The following is a 15,536-nucleotide window of genomic DNA, read 5'->3' on the forward strand; positions in this document are numbered from 1 at the left end:
GTTTATATAATGATTCTGGCACACCGCAAAGGAAGGCCATAGGAAGGTCAATTACCAAATTGAAACTTTGAGATTTGATCCCTCATCTTCCTCCTTCTTTCCTGTAGTCTCCTTTGGGACTGACCGATAGGAGGAAAGATTCACTGTTTCGGGGCACGATGAGCGCAGCACGTCGCAAGCACAGACTAGGGCCCAGCATGCGTTTGATTTGACGCGAGGGGCACAGGTGATTTGTCTTTCCCAACCTTCTCACTTCTTCCTATCTAGGGCGGACTCCCAAACTCATGAATCTTTTGACACACACTATTGGCTTGTTTGTAATAGTGCCCACAGCCTAAATTACTACTCTCTTTTTTTTCCCTGTGTTCTTCGACGAAACAATCCCAGGCCCCCGGTGTCACTGGTCGTCCCGCGCTCGCAGGGATACGACCCCTTCCAAGGAAAAAGATTGAACAACTATTTGCAATCATGGGTTTGTTGCCCTGTCGATATCATAGTGCGGTTACAAGCTATAGAATAGCCCTGTTTTCGTTTTGCGATCGCCGGCCGGAGATTGAAACGAGTCAAACAACACGCCGAAAAAGACTTTAATGACCCTCGTGAGCCGTGTCCCTGGATCAAGAAGGAGGTTATTTATCTACCCTTGATAATACGACCTAAATGTTGCAGATACCGCATTTCTGCAAGTAGTTTTCCTATCAACGAAACCTGTTATGCCTACACTAGATGGCCACTAATCTCTGCAGCCAGAAGTTTCTAACAAAACAACAATGGAAAAGACTGCTATTGTTCGCCTTTTGCCTGGTCAAAAAAAAAAAAAAATAAATAAATAAATAAATAAATCAATAAAAAACAAATGCGATAAGAAATCAAAAACCTGTATAACCCGAACTGTACCCTCACCGCCGAATGGGCTGTTCGGCGATGTACACTTGGCGCGTTATCAAATATTCTATTGCCTACAATGGCAAATCCACTTTTCAACAGATCTAGAACGGTTCATTCTAAGTCTTGATAGCTAGAGCCATTGACTTTGTGACGGCAACCGAGCACATAAACCATACACATCCAATACGATATGTCAGAAGTGATATCCCAACTTAGCTTTCGGCTATCGACTTTTAACCTTCGAGCTTCAACATACAGCACCTCATTCAAGTCACCGCAACTTTCTAAACTCTGCATGTTTATCCAGACGTATTTCGGATGGGGAAGGCCTGATGCTATTCTTGGTTAGAGAAAAGCGAGGTTTGCAGATTCTCTCGGAGTTCTTCTTCCCAGGTTCTGCTGCTTTTGAAGCTTCTTGCGGTGTATCTCTCTTCGCTGTTTTGATGACTTGCTTATCAGCTATGGTCTATTAATAGTACTATCTGCTCATCAAGTCACCAGACTACAAGGTATAGATAGTATTTTCGCTGTGCTTACGACTACATTCATATACGACGACTTTAGTATACGCGAGGAGCTCTTGCACATGGCTCAGGGACGCGCAATATGCTGACTCAAGAGATCTAACTCGCTGCCGCAATTTATGTTGTTTGCTTTTTGTCTTTTCTTATCCTTCTCGGGCCACGCGACTGTAGGGCATATACACAGAGGACTGCGACGCTTTATGCGTCGGTGAGCTGTGTTCATAACTAGCAGCTTAGACTAAGGGCGACGGTTTGATATGAAGTCTACAGGTGCCGAGATACACTGGACCACCTGGACGATGAGGGCACCCATTAACTATTTAAATGGTTAGGGAGGCGGAAGCGCTAATCTAATAGACATCCCACGCAATATAATTTACAATAAATATTCAAACCATAGGTAAGTTTCTAGAACCCAAAACATGGTAATAAGATTTAATCATTCCCGGGTGAAGTACCTGGTTGCCTTGACAGAATTCGTCATTGGCCAGAGAAGAAAAGAGACAAGACAGGGAAGTGAAGAAGCTGACAGCGGTTGTAGATAAGCCTGACATATCACCATCATTCTCCGATAGATACCAAGGTTCCGTCCTCCGAGGCAAGGATGCCAGAACAAACATTGTATGGCTTTTGCTATGCTCCCTCATGCTATTCGTTTCGCACAACATCACTTCGAATTTCGGACAAATATCCACTTAATGACGGTCGTTTACCCGGAGATTAGCAATCTGGTTACACAGGAGTATGTCAGTCGCCAGTCAAAGAATCCTTCGAATATGATGCCGAGGTTGTTAAAAACATCTTCTAAATAACTAAACTATAGCATTTTTTTTTTCTCACAATCTATTTTCATTAAAATGCTCGATGAAGGGGTCAAGGTAAAAGGAAGGGAAGCGCCTCTCAAAGTCCCCTCACTTCAAACCTCTATCTTTCAACGGATGGCGAATTGCTACACATCGGAGCCATAGTAGCGCCGTTAGCTTTCATGGTGGAAGGTTGTCTTCGTCGCCTTTGAAATGTGTAACGATATACGTTCTTCATTCCAGAATTTAATTTTCAGCTGAGAACCAGAGCCAATGTGTAATGGAAAACCTGGGCAAACGGACGATTATCGCCAGCCCCGATTTGCGGCATACGTATATCAGCACAAGTGGCTTACGGCTGTGAGAGGATAAGCATATTGTGCTCCACAATAATCAAGCATTGCGCTCAATCTTATTCATTTGATCTTCAACGTGATTTCCCTACGGAGAGAGTCTTTTGATTCTATTTGCTCCACCGTCATGATCATTGGAGTCGACGCTTGTCCAGACTTAGCATTTAGATTGCTGTGAGAGGCGAAACAGAAACGATGCAGGAAACAGGCAGCAAACATACCATCCATTTCACAGGAAGAGAGGTTATCATTTACGGATCATCCCAGAAGGTTTTTGATTCGTAATAGGGAGGTTACGTATGTCTACTTCCCATCGTGACGCAGGAGCCTGGATTGGAGCATCCTCCTACATATAAACGGAGCGACTGCTCGTGTCTGATATTCTTCGCACAATCTTCTTACCGTGACATTCAAGATTGCCTTCAAGGTGTATACTACCTTCTCTATCTCTCGACCCTGTATTTCAGGGACGCTCAGTGTTCAACCAGACCTTCAATACCGTGTCGATTGCTCTAACTCCCAAAAATGAGGATCCAAAGCATCGCTCTCTTCCTCGGTCTATGCACCGCAGTCCTGGCTGTTCCCCATAAGCCACACAACGCAAGATATATGGGGAAGGACTGGCAAGAGTCGTCAAGTTCCACTGCGACACTGACGCTGACGCCTTCGCCGACACCCCGACCAACTCCCAGGCCGACGCCCACTACACCCCCAGGCGACGACGATGATTCCGGGGAGTTCCCCTTCCCATGGCCCACCGAGTGGCCACCGATCTTCGACGACTTCCCGGACATCGGAAGCAATGACGATTCAAGCTCCGGCGATGTGCCTGATGTTGGTGATAAATCTACTTCTAAGATTCCAGATGTCGAGGGCGATGAGCGTCTTCGGAAGGGGTCGAAGTAGGCGGATGGATTCTACGCTTAAGACTTTATTTGGTCTGTGTGGCGGAGGACATTTTGTGTTGTCATCGTGTCCTGCGTTGAAAGTCTAAAAGTTTATGGAAGATGATGGTGGAATTAGGAAGTCCTGTCTGATTGGAATACGGTTACTCTGACTGCATGTTGTGCTTCTCCTAGGATAGTTTAGTAGGATCATGGACACTGTTCTTTTCTTGACTACCTTATTGAATGACTCCTCTTACCGAACTGATGTTCAACTATGCGGCGTATCGTAGAGGACTAGGAACAAGGATATCGTACGGAGCTGTGATAAAGCACTGAAATATCAAAATTGAAACTACTTGCCGTCTAATTTATGCTTTATTTACACAAGTTACCTCCGAGCCCTAATAGTATTCTCTACTTCAGATCCTTGGATAACTAAACATTTATCCGCACGCGGTCTCTGCGCACTTCGATGTAACCCACGTGGTGAAGTATCGCGATACTGGGGGCTCTTTGTATCCCAGACAAGTTGTCCGACAGCACCATGGTTTGCCGAGGATCTGAAACCAATCCTTTTGTTTTCTACAAACAGTAAACCGTTGCAACTAATAAAATTTACCGCCAGACTCATTTTCTACTATTTCTTTGCCATGTCTTACGGTTTGTCTTTCTTGATATTGTAACAGGATCGAGGATTGTCTTGTGTCATTGGAAGGGTAGAAGCAGCTCAAACAATAGATATAAGGAAGCAGGGCAATTTGACTGCAGTATATCGCTCCAGCCTATGATCAAAGGCTGTGGAGGTCGGGAATTGGGCAGTTGGAAGTCGGGGCATGAAGGCACAGCATATAACTATAGACTTTTAGACGCTGAATCGGTGCTGTTCCGGAATGCGTACGTACTGGATCATGCTTTGCGGAAATATTCTAGTCAGTCAACCAGGCCAATTGTTTAGGGCTGTCGGTATTTCTCCAGGTTGAGGTGAGAACTCTCCCACTCTCCCCTCATTCTAACCCATAGTAGTAACTCACCCAGAACTGGGCTCACCGAGGTAATGCAGCCGGCGAGTCTTGTTTAGCATGGGGTTTGCAGATCAGTACTTTGCGGAATTTAGTTCGGGCTGCAATGACCCGAACACATAACCGCGTGCAGCTCAGAATATTGGGATTGGAAGTTGGTGTGGTGGGGAGAGAGACGGGGGAATGCCTGTCAATCAATACTCGAGTACTTATTGTGAGCCTTGCACCATCGAATGAATCGAGCTGCGTGCGACCCGTCCTACATTTAACATGGCATCAAAACACCCCGCCTCGGAAATTCACCGTGTCATTGACCTCCTCATTGACAACCTCATAAACATTCGCGACGACAAGGGCGAATTCCTCCTGCATCTGAAAGATGGCCGCACCATCCAGGCAAAATGCTGGAATGGTTGGGAATGGACTCATGGCATCGGGCTGTACGGTGTATGGAAGTTCTACGAGATAACGGGCCAGACCAAGTACCTTAAGATTATTGAGGACTGGTTTGCTGAGCGCTTTGCTGAAGGCGGCACTACCAAAAATATCAACACGATGTCTGTCTTCCTGACTCTTGCCTATGTTTATGAGAAGACAGGTAATCTGACCTATCTTCCCTGGCTCGATGCCTGGGGCGAATGGGCGATGTACGAGTTGCCACGCACCAAGTATGGTGGTATGCAGCATATCACCTACGTCGCGGAGAATGACCAGGAACTCTGGGATGATACACTTATGATGACTGTGATGCCGCTTGCTAAAATCGGAAAACTCCTTAATCGGCCTGAATATATCGCCGAGGCGAAGCGACAATGTCTTATCCACGTAAAGTATCTCTTTGACACGAAAACGGGCCTTTTCTTCCACGGCTGGAAGTTCGAGAATGGGGGACATGGGAACGGGGGGCATAATTTTGCAGATGCACGGTGGGCCCGCGGGAATAGCTGGTGTACCATCGTCATCCCAGAAATCCTCGAGTTGCTGGAACTAGAGCCAAATGATGCTATTCGGACCCATCTCTGCGACACACTTGAGGCGCAGTGCGAAGCACTGCAACAGTCACAATCTGTATCGGGCGCTTGGCATACGCTTATCGATCACCCAGACTCGTACCTAGAGGCATCAGCGACTGCTGGATTTGCGTATGGTATTCTGAAGGCTGTGCGGAGGCGGTACATCGGGTCCCAGTACCGGGCTATGGGAGAGAAGGCTATCTCCTCTGTGCTGAAAGATGTAGATGAAAAGGGAGAGCTCCAGAACACTAGTTTTGGCACGCCCATGGGCCATGATCTTCAGTTTTACAAGGATATCCCTCTTACTGCCATGCCGTACGGCCAGGCCATGGCTATCATGGCTTTGGGGGAGTACCTATGAACCTACCTGTAGCTAACTGTTGAATTAAGACTCAACATGAACGAGGTGGTGTTTAACCAGTGTAACTTCCACTGATTCTGTATTTAAATTTAATGAAGTCAGACCGTCAGTCTCAGAGACCCATAGATGTAAAGATATGGATATTTATTTTTAAATGAAACTAAGCGGTCTTCCCCTGACGCCAGATGGTCTGAAAGTACATGGCCGGAAACCTCAACATTTTGCAATCTAATCAAAGAAGTGTAAGTGGCACCGTTGAGGACAAAGCATGATACGCCTCAAGACCAGTTAACAGCCGCTGAATCCAGTGCTATCAAACCTTTACCCACATTATGACTATTACCTTTTACCAGACCTCAACCCTTTCTGAGGTTATGAAGCTGAGACCAATATTTTATGGGGTGGCGATTATAAGGGGGGGAAGAAGATGGCCTTGTGTTTCAGGGTTACCGTAGGGATGTGATGATCGGATTTGATGGTTAGCTAGAGAACAGTACATGTACACTGGACTGTTGCTGGCCAAGCTTCTCTCTGAGGATCTATAACCGAATGTGATTGTATGACTCCGATCAGGTTGTCAGGTCTTGGCCAATATTTCCAATATTGTTTGCCAGATCATTATGTCATCGATGATTGGCGCGTTATTTCCCACTCTCCCCCACATCCTCGATTTCGATCGCAACACAATTTCCCCCCAATTTCTACTTCAACAATTGTGTATTCGCAGGGCCCCGATTCCTTGCCCCAAGTACTGGAATATCCTGAGCCTCAGAGGCATGCTTAGAAGACCCCTAATACATCTCCGACATATTGCTAGTGACTTTGAAGATGGTTGACCGAGCCGATAACCAGCTAAGAGTCAGTTCTTGTACCCTTCGCGTCCACCGTGGAGATGTATGACTCAAGTCGGGACTCTGGTGGCTGATTACTTGACTTGTCTCTGCTTCTTTAGGAATTGGAAAAGGATTATTGTCCACCTCTTGACCCAGCCTTATTTACAGCTATCGCCTGCGACTATGATCTCTCTGACTCGGCCCAGCTCCAGCAGCTTCGCGAAACCCTCGACACTCTCAAGCTATCTGCATGGGAACAGGAAGACCTTCCATTTGATCCGTCCGGAACGAGTGGTCTGGGAGCAAATGGTGTTGATTCGGAAGGGATACCGTCAGAACACAGCGTGTCGCAAAACGGCACTGTGCGATCGCGTGAAACAGACATCACGAGTTTGGCATCAGAATTCTCCTCCTTCAGCGTAGGCGACAAAGGCTCGCACAATGGTAAGAAAGTATCTCAACGCTTGGCCTATACAGTCAATGCAGATGGATCGCTTTGTCTGTCGGGTGCAACTGAGGAGGATAAGATTGGTTACTTGTCGGAGATGTTTCCCTCGGTTGATAAATTCACCATCCAGCATGCACTGCGGAAGTCTAACGGGGATGTTGATCGCTCAATGGATGTCCTGCTTAACCTCACATTCTTCTCCGAGCAACCTTCAATTGAGGACGGGGATAAGGTCGCTATCCCTAAAGGCATCGATGGGTTTCAAGATGGCTCGAATGGGGAAACAGGGCGAAAGAAAAACCGCAAACGCAAAGGGAAAACTAAGAGCGGCCGAAACTATGAGCGCTCGTCCCCTTTGGATTCTGAGCCAGGCTGCTTCTTGCAGGATGAACCCTGTACTGTTAATAAGTGGGATGCTGCGCAGAAGGATATTGAGTTTATTCATTCCAGGACTTCCCCTGTCCTGAAGAAGGAAATGGTCACGTCCACCTACCATGCTAATGGTGCTTCTTTAACGGCGACTATTCGGTCCCTGGCAGAGACACATGCACCGAAAGATGAGCGGGCCATTAGTCAAGATACAGTTACAGAGGCACAAGTTGCCGAGCTGATCCAGGAGCTTCCTTCTATTCCGCCCACAACGTTCGCAGGTCTACTTAAAATTACGAGGAGCTCCGTCTCAGCCGCTAGTGAATTGGCAGCTGCAATGGTGACCGGACCAGTGTCTCCGTCAATGTCTGAATTGATTAAATTTACTACTTCACCGCCACCAGTCGATGTCGACGTGGAGACGCCTAGGCGACGGAATGAGCCGCGGGTCATTCGAGATTATGATCGTGTAAGAAGTTCCGCAGGGGCCCATTTTGCTGCCAGTTCGGAAGCACTCGCTAAAGCCTCGGCGGCATATCGTCGTGGCAAGTCTGATCGCCTGATGGGCGGTGCCGCTGCTTATTACTCGGCAGTCGGACGAGACCATCTAGAGCGAGCAAAGCGGGACGCGGCCGAAGCAGCAGATGCCCTCGTAGATTCGCAGTCCACGCACAATACGCTAGATCTTCACGGTGTTTCAGTGCAAGATGCCGTTCGCATTGCCAGTGAACGGGTCTCAGATTGGTGGGAGTCTTTCGGGGACGCCAAATACGTGCGCGGTGGTGAAATAGCCCGGTCTGGATACCGCATCGTCACTGGGCTCGGGCGACATAGTCATGATGGGACATCGCGCCTGGGTCCTGCCGTGGGTAAGATGCTGGCTCGTGAAGGCTGGAAAGTGGAAGTAGGCGAAGGAGTCTTGACTGTCGTAGGTGTGGTGCGGCGTCACTGAACCTTGAACTTCATTTGTCGAGATACCCCTGTTGCAATATTTGATCATCTAGCCGTGCATTTGGAGTAGTTATTCGATATCGTCAATTTTTCAGAGTGGACTCTATTGGAATTAGTACGGTGTACGGAGTAAGAAGCACTATCCTGGATAAATTTGCCGTAAGACGAGCCCTGTAAACCTGATTGAAATCGATATACACTTAAATTACTCCGCAATCGGGATTTATGACGTAAATGTTAAGGCAAATCGGAGAAATACATCGACTTCTCTAGTTCTAAAGAGGTTTAATTTCTCTACACTTTCAACTAATCTTGCGCGACTTTTTGACTCTCTTCTATAAATACGAACCTAATGCGCATCCAACGCTTCTCCACAGCCCTCCGCACTTTCACCTCCTCCTTCAGATACCGGCCCACACCCCTCATCACGAAAGCCGCATCTCAACATCCGAGCAAACCATCCTTCCCAATCTCAAAATCCACTGCACTCAAAGCCGCCCCAGGAATCCTTCCATTCCTAAGCTCTTTCTTCACCTCAACAGCTAAACCTGAAACCGAAAACAATAGCAAGATGTCCTACCCCGACCAGCGCAGCACCGAAGAATGGCGCGCCGTCCTAAGCCCAGGTTCGTCCCAGAAACCCACGCAACAAAACCCCAACTAACACCGTCTCCCAATAACTGTAGAACAATTCCGCATTCTCCGCGAAAAGGGCACTGAGCGTCCTGGTACTGGCGAGTACGATTCCCACTACCCCTCTGAGGGCGTGTACAACTGCGCGGGGTGCAATGCCCCGCTATATAAGGCGACACACAAATTTAAGTCCGGCTGCGGCTGGCCCGCATATTTTGATTCTATCCCCGGTGCTGTGACGAGGCATACGGATAACACCTTTGGGATGCAGCGGACGGAGATTGTATGCAGTAACTGTGGGGGTCATTTGGGGCATGTTTTTAAGGGAGAGGGGTTTCCGACACCGACGGATGAGAGGCACTGTGTTAATAGTGTTAGTCTGAGGTTTCAGGAGGGAGAGGAGGGTGTGAAGGCGAAGGCGTAAGTAGGGGCTAGGTTGATTAGTTTCTAGGTGTATCTTGATAGTGCTATAAGAGGCGTGGGTAGGTGTATATCTATTGAGCTCATTAAGCTCTGGGAGGGATACTGCGTTGGTGGTTCTAAAATTAGAGGGGTGCTGTTGGAGCTTCAAGAAAGTAGATACTGGTTGGTACGTGTAGTAGGTACGTATAGTTATCAATGAAAGAGCAATCGCTTTAACAATAATCATCAGACTCAGTTCACAAATCTCCTTGAAGTCTGTCTACAATTGATAGGAAGCTTCTTGTTCAGGGTGGGGCGGTCATGACAATGCCCGGATTTATAGATCAGGAAGAGCAATAAATGCGATTGCAAGGAACAGTGTGATCATACGCGACGAAAAGTAATCACCAAAAAGGTACTAAGCTAAGGCAGTACCACATCTGAACCTTGGAAACTTATTGTTAAGCAGGATAAGTATACTCAAGCTATCATTCAATAGTCCATTGTTAATTGAATGCATTCAATGAACTGCACACCCGGCACGTGTCCCCCACCCAATCGGGCATCCACATTGATTGGAGCCTGAGGCTGTCCAGCACCGCATCCGCCACCTGACGGGAGATTGTCCCCGTGTTTCGACCATCCTTCTATCCATTCGCCTCCCCTTAAACCTTCTCGGCTTCCTGAGTGCACTGCATTTCCTACTGTGATGTCTCGACGTGCGACACCGGGTCAGGCTGCTCAGAACCAGCAGACTATTAAGGGTCTGCTGAAACTCGAACACAACAAAATATGTGCCGATTGCAAGCGCAACAAGCGTTAGTACCCCGGAATTCGCCGTACGCTTTTGAAATACTTCATATCTACATGCGACCGGAAAAAATGGATTGCTTAGCTGACAATTCTCTCATTAGATCCACGATGGGCGTCCTGGAACCTCGGAATATTTGTCTGCATCCGTTGCTCGGGCATTCATAGAGGCATGGGCACACATATCAGCCGGGTGAAATCCGTGGATCTTGACTCCTGGACCGATGAACAACTTCAGAGTGTGATGAGATGGGGAAATGCTAGAGCGAACAAGTTCGTCTCCGATTAGGCATTGTATTTTGTGAGAACAAGTGTGCTGATGGTTTGGGCAGATATTGGGAGGCGAAACTAGCACCCGGTCACGTCCCGTCGGAAGCGTGAGTGGATCCGTCGAGACGATACGGATGGCTGGCTAGAAATCTGTTGCTAACGAGGGTTGGTGTTAGGAAAATTGAGAATTTCATCCGGACCAAGTATGAATCCAAGCGGTGGATCATGGACGGCCCGATGCCCGATCCTTCCACGCTAGATGATGGTGATGACGATGTGGTAAGATTCTTGGCATCCTTCTATGGTGGTTGATGACTGACTATATTCCGAAGCCCCTTGCGGTTGTTCAGGAAAAGGCAAAGATCGAGCGTTCTGCATCTCAACGAGTGGCGGCGTCTAGCCAACCACCGGCGGCGCATCGCCAGCAAGCATCTATCGACCTCTTCGCTGACGATGATATCGCTCCCCCGGCCCGTCCTAGCACCACAGATCCTACACCACGAGCCGCGCCGAAGCAGCCTCAGTCTGCTCCTAAGCCAACACGTCCTGGGGACTCACTGCTCGGCCTTGACTTCTTTGGCAGCGCTCAGCCGGCCGCCAACAGTCACCCGTCCAGCACCGCGTCTACTCCTGGTGGCTCCACTGGCATTTCTAGGCCCGATCTGAAGCAGTCTATCCTATCACTTTACTCAAAGCCTCAGCCAGCCCCAGCGCAGCATGGGCGCACTTCTTCGTTTGGAGATTTCGGGGACCTGGCGTCTCCCGCGCCGCCCTCAGCTTCGCCATCTTCTAACCTGGGTGGTCTCACGGATGCCTTCAGCGGACTTAGTTTCCCGTCGACTACTTCTCCACCACCTCAAAAGCCAGCGGAAAAGTCCTCTCCATTTGCTAATCTAACAAGCTTCGCCACCAAGAAGTCCTCTCCTGCAGCTCCGAAGGTCTCTTCCCCTACGGCGTCTGCCGGCAGTGGTGGGGGTAGTTTGTTCGACAGCCTTGCCTCTCCCACTATTCCTGCGGCCAAGCCTCAGTCCCGTACTACATCGATTTCTTCCAATGGCTTCGATTCAGGGTTCACCAGTTTCGCGTCTCCTCCGCCATCTAAGCCGAACCCACCACCATCTTCATCATTATCCAATGATCTCTTCGGACTGTCATCCCCTGCTCCCGTTGCTCCGTCCAAGGTATCTTCCCCGCCAGCACCGACAGCAGTTTCACCGCAGAATGAACTAAAGGCCGCTTTTAACCTTAACCCCCCTGTGCCAGCTCCGGTGTCTGCTGCGCCAAAGCCTAGCATGTCCGCCACAACAGCATCTATCGCAAGCGCACTTCCGGCAAGCATAGATCCTTGGGGAGGAGGTAACGCTTGGAGCACCCCCGATCCTGCCCCAGCTGCTGAGCCCTCGGGTCCGTCGATGATGAAGGTCCCTGACACCCTGACTGCCAATGACATCGGGGCCGGCTGGGGCGCTACGGCCTCCACATCCGGAGGTTCGAAGCAAGCACCGACAGTGGCTGCGGACGAAGATTTCGGAGGATGGACCAGTGCGGCACCTATCTCATCCACGACAGCAGCCACTACGACTAATATGAGCGTTCCATCTAAACCGGCAGGCGGGTTTAGCGGGGCTGATGATCTATTTTCTAATGTATGGGAGTAGTTGTTCCCCTCCTATATTGACCCAGAGTTGCACATACTTGGTGTTATGTTAGACCTCAGCGCCAGATCGCAATTTATTTCTTATTACCTATTTCATTCGTCTTATGCCCTTTTACGTCTTCCCTTTTTGTCTTTGAACGTCTAGATGCTCCATCTTGCCTTATTTCTCCTATGCGACACTGCAACCTGCTTTCATCTGATCACGACTTGGGACATGGAGTTAGGGCTGTAAAATGGGCGGTCTTTCTGGACAAAATGTTTTGTAGCAATGGTTCATAATGGCCCCAACGGGCATTTTCATGATGTTCAAGATGTCACTGGTTATTATGAATGGCATTATTAATTAACACTTCTTGGGTGTAAGGGAAACCAATGTCTTTGTTTATCCCAGCGGATATGTTGTTGGGGAAAAAGCGGCGCGGAGTCGGACCGAAAGCGTTTGATGTATTTTGATACTTAACTCTATTTCATTAATCATTCCTCCTGGCTAAAGATCCCCACTTTGGAATCTCGGCAGGCTTATGTATCGCAATGGTTATTGATCCAATGCAAGGCGGCAAAACCTTCCTATAGATATGCAATAATTACTCCGAGTGAGTACGGAGTACTGGCAGATGCACCATACCTTAATCTAACAATGTCTCGACAAGCTAATATTGAGAACGGCCAATCCTTGACGGTTCACATACTCGTCTAAAATCATAAAATTGAAAGGGCCTTTTTGCTAGCTAGTCTTATACAATTGTAAGACTCTTTTCCACGGATTCTACTCAATTACTGATTCGCGAAGAGCGGTTTGATCCCGTGATGGCGGATTATCGCAGGCCGATACCGACCGGGAAGGAACTACCCCAGTCTGTGACGTCTACGCCCAGGGTCCGGCTAAGCTGTGAATTGTGTCGCCAACGGAAGGTAAAATGTGACAAGCTTGATCCCTGCACGAATTGCCAGCGTTTCGGCGCTACATGTGTTCCTGTTGAACGGGCGCGACTGCCGCGAGGCCGGTCTGGCAGGGTAACGGGAAAGAATGCCTCTGGACAGGACACAGGCTTGAAAGACCGTGTGGATAGACTTGAAGAGCTACTCCGAGAATTGACTGAACATGATGATGGCACCATCGCCGCACAGGTCGGATCCAGTAGCTCGGGCAGTTCAGATCAAGCGCCTGCCAACAAGAAAGCAGATAAGTCCGAGCCTGGGACGGAGAATTCGCTTTGGGCGAACATTTTAAAAGAGGTAGAATGGCTCTATTTGGACTCCATTTAGCAAACATCTCTCTAATGGCACGATAACAGATACACGATATACGCGGCACTAAGAGTTATGGCTCAACCGATGAGGACCGTACTTTCAACAGTGATGCTATGAAATTTAGGAAGCTTCTTGCCACACCAAGGGGACTTGGTTCGTCAATAACCACTAAAGAGCCAATTCTCACGAGACAGGCCGAGAGAAACCTAGTTCAGATTTTTTTAAAGAAAGTTGATCCAGCCTTCAAAATTCTACATGCCCCCTCATTGAAAGCGTTTCTACTCGATGGCAAACCCTACCTCGACTATGAGCCGGGACATATGGCTCCTGCCGCACTTTCGTCTGCAATCCACTTTGCAGCAGCATGTAGCGCTACGGAAGACGAGAGTAATGATTTACTTGATTGTAACAAAGCCTGGCTAGTGGCACGGTATCAGCAAGAGTCAGAGGCAGCTTTAGCAAAAGCGGACTTCATGACCAGCAATGACTTGACTATCCTGCAAGCTTTTGTTCTGTTTCTGGTAAGTGCCCCTGTTACCTACTATTCCTATTCTTAGAAAAACTCTTCTAACAATATGGCGAAATCAGCTAGCTTCGCGGTCTCAAGACTCGAGTCGACGGGTCTGGACTATGCTGAGCATGGCCCTTCGTATCGCCCAAGCACTTTTACTTCATCTCCCTGAGCTACCGTTTCCCGTACGGCCGTTCGAACGTGAACTGCGTCGACGTCTATGGACCTACATTGGCCTTCTCGATATACAGTGCTCCTTGGAGCGCGCATCGGAGCCCATGATGCAAGCGAAATGGGTGGACTCAAACCCACCCTCAAATGTCAACGATTGTGACATATTTTTCGGCATGGATGGCCCAGTACAAGAATCGGAAGGTTTCACAGAGATGACCTTCGCATTGATGACCCTAAAAGCGCAAAACACCGTTCGGTTGCTCAATTTCTCAGACTTCATCGACAAAACCGTGAGTTGTGTCAACAAACGTCAACAGCTCGTACTCGAATTCCAAGAGACAGCTTCAAAGCTACTCCAGAATTCCCAACCCGACAAAATTCCGTTCCACTGGTACACCAGACAGGTAGCCGAGATCATAAGCGCCTCCTTACAACTAATCGTCCTCCGGCCATTACAACGAAACGCGAAGTTCATCCCTCCCCGCGTTCGCGGAGACCGTCTCCTCCAGATAGCCGTCGACGTCCTGAAGAAGTCGAAAACCATCCGCAACGACCCAAGAGGCCAGTCATGGCGATGGTGCGAATTCATGTTCGTCCCATGGCATTCACTGGCCGTAGCCATTGCCGAACTGTGCGTCTGCGAGGACCACTCCCTAATGGAAAGTTTCTGGGGCCCTGTCCGAGATGCATACGAGAACCTGGGCGACCTAATCGCCGATTCGCGTAGAGGGATGATCTGGAAACCGATGGAGAAAATCATGGCGCAAGCAGAAGCAAAACGAAATGAACTATTAGCGGTATCGAATGTCGTCTCATACCCGACGCATTTTCCTGGAACTGCTGCTCCCTTACAAGTGCCGGTTTGCTCTCAGCGGAGTATGCAACCCTCTGTGGCGTTGACGGGGGATATTATCCCAAACACGGGCGCTTATACTGAGGCTGTCCCTATTGTGACTCTTCCAGAGACGGTTGAGCTTGGTCCTTGGCCGAGTGTCTGGGATGCGGTTGATTTTGGGTGCCCGGTAGCTACCAATGAGATGTCTTGGCTGAACTATGAGAACTTCATTGAGGACGTTTATGAAACTATGGACTATACCCTGCTATCCCATTGATTAGCAACGACTTGGTATCTGGCCTGAGCTGTGAAGCCAGTTACCCAACTACCCTAGGCGACGACATATATACTCAAATTCAAGTATTGAATTAGATAGTCTAGAAACGCTCGTTAGACTAAACCATGGCTTATACAACCATCCCTAGAAGCCAACACAGCCAAACAAACTCACCATCCAGCAGACGGGGGTCCAAACTCCCTCGCTCAGTTACATTTACCCACTCCATATAGTACACAAATCGACGACGAAGGTAGAGCAAATGCA

General features: G+C 48.6%; 7 protein-coding genes across 7 annotated transcripts; 6 read left to right on the top strand and 1 right to left on the bottom strand.

The window, feature by feature from the left end:
* Positions 1–1,732: 1,732 nt before the first annotated feature.
* On the bottom strand, positions 1,733–2,080 carry F9C07_3030 (uncharacterized protein; the record flags this gene model as incomplete). Its single annotated transcript, XM_071511051.1, has 2 exons — positions 1,733–1,762; positions 1,871–2,080. 2 exons carry the CDS (start codon positions 2,078–2,080, stop codon positions 1,733–1,735), a joined length of 240 nt encoding a protein of 79 aa, XP_071363740.1.
* A 1,013-nt stretch (positions 2,081–3,093) lies between these two features.
* F9C07_3029 (uncharacterized protein) lies at positions 3,094–3,474 on the top strand (the record flags this gene model as incomplete). Its single annotated transcript, XM_041284678.1, has 1 exon — positions 3,094–3,474. The coding sequence occupies one exon, from the start codon at positions 3,094–3,096 to the stop codon at positions 3,472–3,474; it is 381 nt and encodes a 126-aa protein (XP_041142647.1).
* Positions 3,475–4,744: 1,270 nt separating this feature from the next.
* On the top strand, positions 4,745–5,848 carry F9C07_3028 (Six-hairpin glycosidase-like protein; the record flags this gene model as incomplete). Its single annotated transcript, XM_041284684.1, has 1 exon — positions 4,745–5,848. One exon carries the CDS (start codon positions 4,745–4,747, stop codon positions 5,846–5,848), a length of 1,104 nt encoding a protein of 367 aa, XP_041142648.1.
* Positions 5,849–6,676: 828 nt separating this feature from the next.
* On the top strand, positions 6,677–8,450 carry F9C07_2053896 (uncharacterized protein; the record flags this gene model as incomplete). Its single annotated transcript, XM_071508560.1, has 3 exons — positions 6,677–6,706; positions 6,801–7,125; positions 7,168–8,450. The coding sequence occupies 3 exons, from the start codon at positions 6,677–6,679 to the stop codon at positions 8,448–8,450; spliced, it is 1,638 nt and encodes a 545-aa protein (XP_071363741.1).
* A 351-nt stretch (positions 8,451–8,801) lies between these two features.
* Positions 8,802–9,506, top strand: F9C07_3026 (putative methionine-R-sulfoxide reductase SelR; the record flags this gene model as incomplete). The annotated part of the gene is made up of 2 exons (XM_041289599.1): positions 8,802–9,075; positions 9,136–9,506. 2 exons carry the CDS (start codon positions 8,802–8,804, stop codon positions 9,504–9,506), a joined length of 645 nt encoding a protein of 214 aa, XP_041142650.1.
* A 344-nt stretch (positions 9,507–9,850) lies between these two features.
* On the top strand, positions 9,851–12,625 carry F9C07_1228594 (putative GTPase-activating protein). Its single transcript, XM_041289609.2, has 5 exons — positions 9,851–10,302; positions 10,399–10,567; positions 10,627–10,671; positions 10,741–10,843; positions 10,897–12,625. Exons 1-5 carry the CDS (start codon positions 10,194–10,196, stop codon positions 12,220–12,222), a joined length of 1,752 nt encoding a protein of 583 aa, XP_041142651.1. The 5' UTR covers positions 9,851–10,193; the 3' UTR covers positions 12,223–12,625.
* Positions 12,626–13,028: 403 nt separating this feature from the next.
* F9C07_2225638 (uncharacterized protein) lies at positions 13,029–15,269 on the top strand (the record flags this gene model as incomplete). Its single annotated transcript, XM_041289617.2, has 3 exons — positions 13,029–13,457; positions 13,517–13,993; positions 14,061–15,269. The coding sequence occupies 3 exons, from the start codon at positions 13,029–13,031 to the stop codon at positions 15,267–15,269; spliced, it is 2,115 nt and encodes a 704-aa protein (XP_041142652.2).
* Between the last annotated feature and the right edge of the window lie 267 nt (positions 15,270–15,536).

The sequence above is a fragment of the Aspergillus flavus genome, chromosome 2 (genome assembly GCF_009017415.1).
Source record: "Aspergillus flavus chromosome 2, complete sequence".
NCBI classification, from domain to species: Eukaryota; Fungi; Ascomycota; class Eurotiomycetes; order Eurotiales; family Aspergillaceae; genus Aspergillus; species Aspergillus flavus.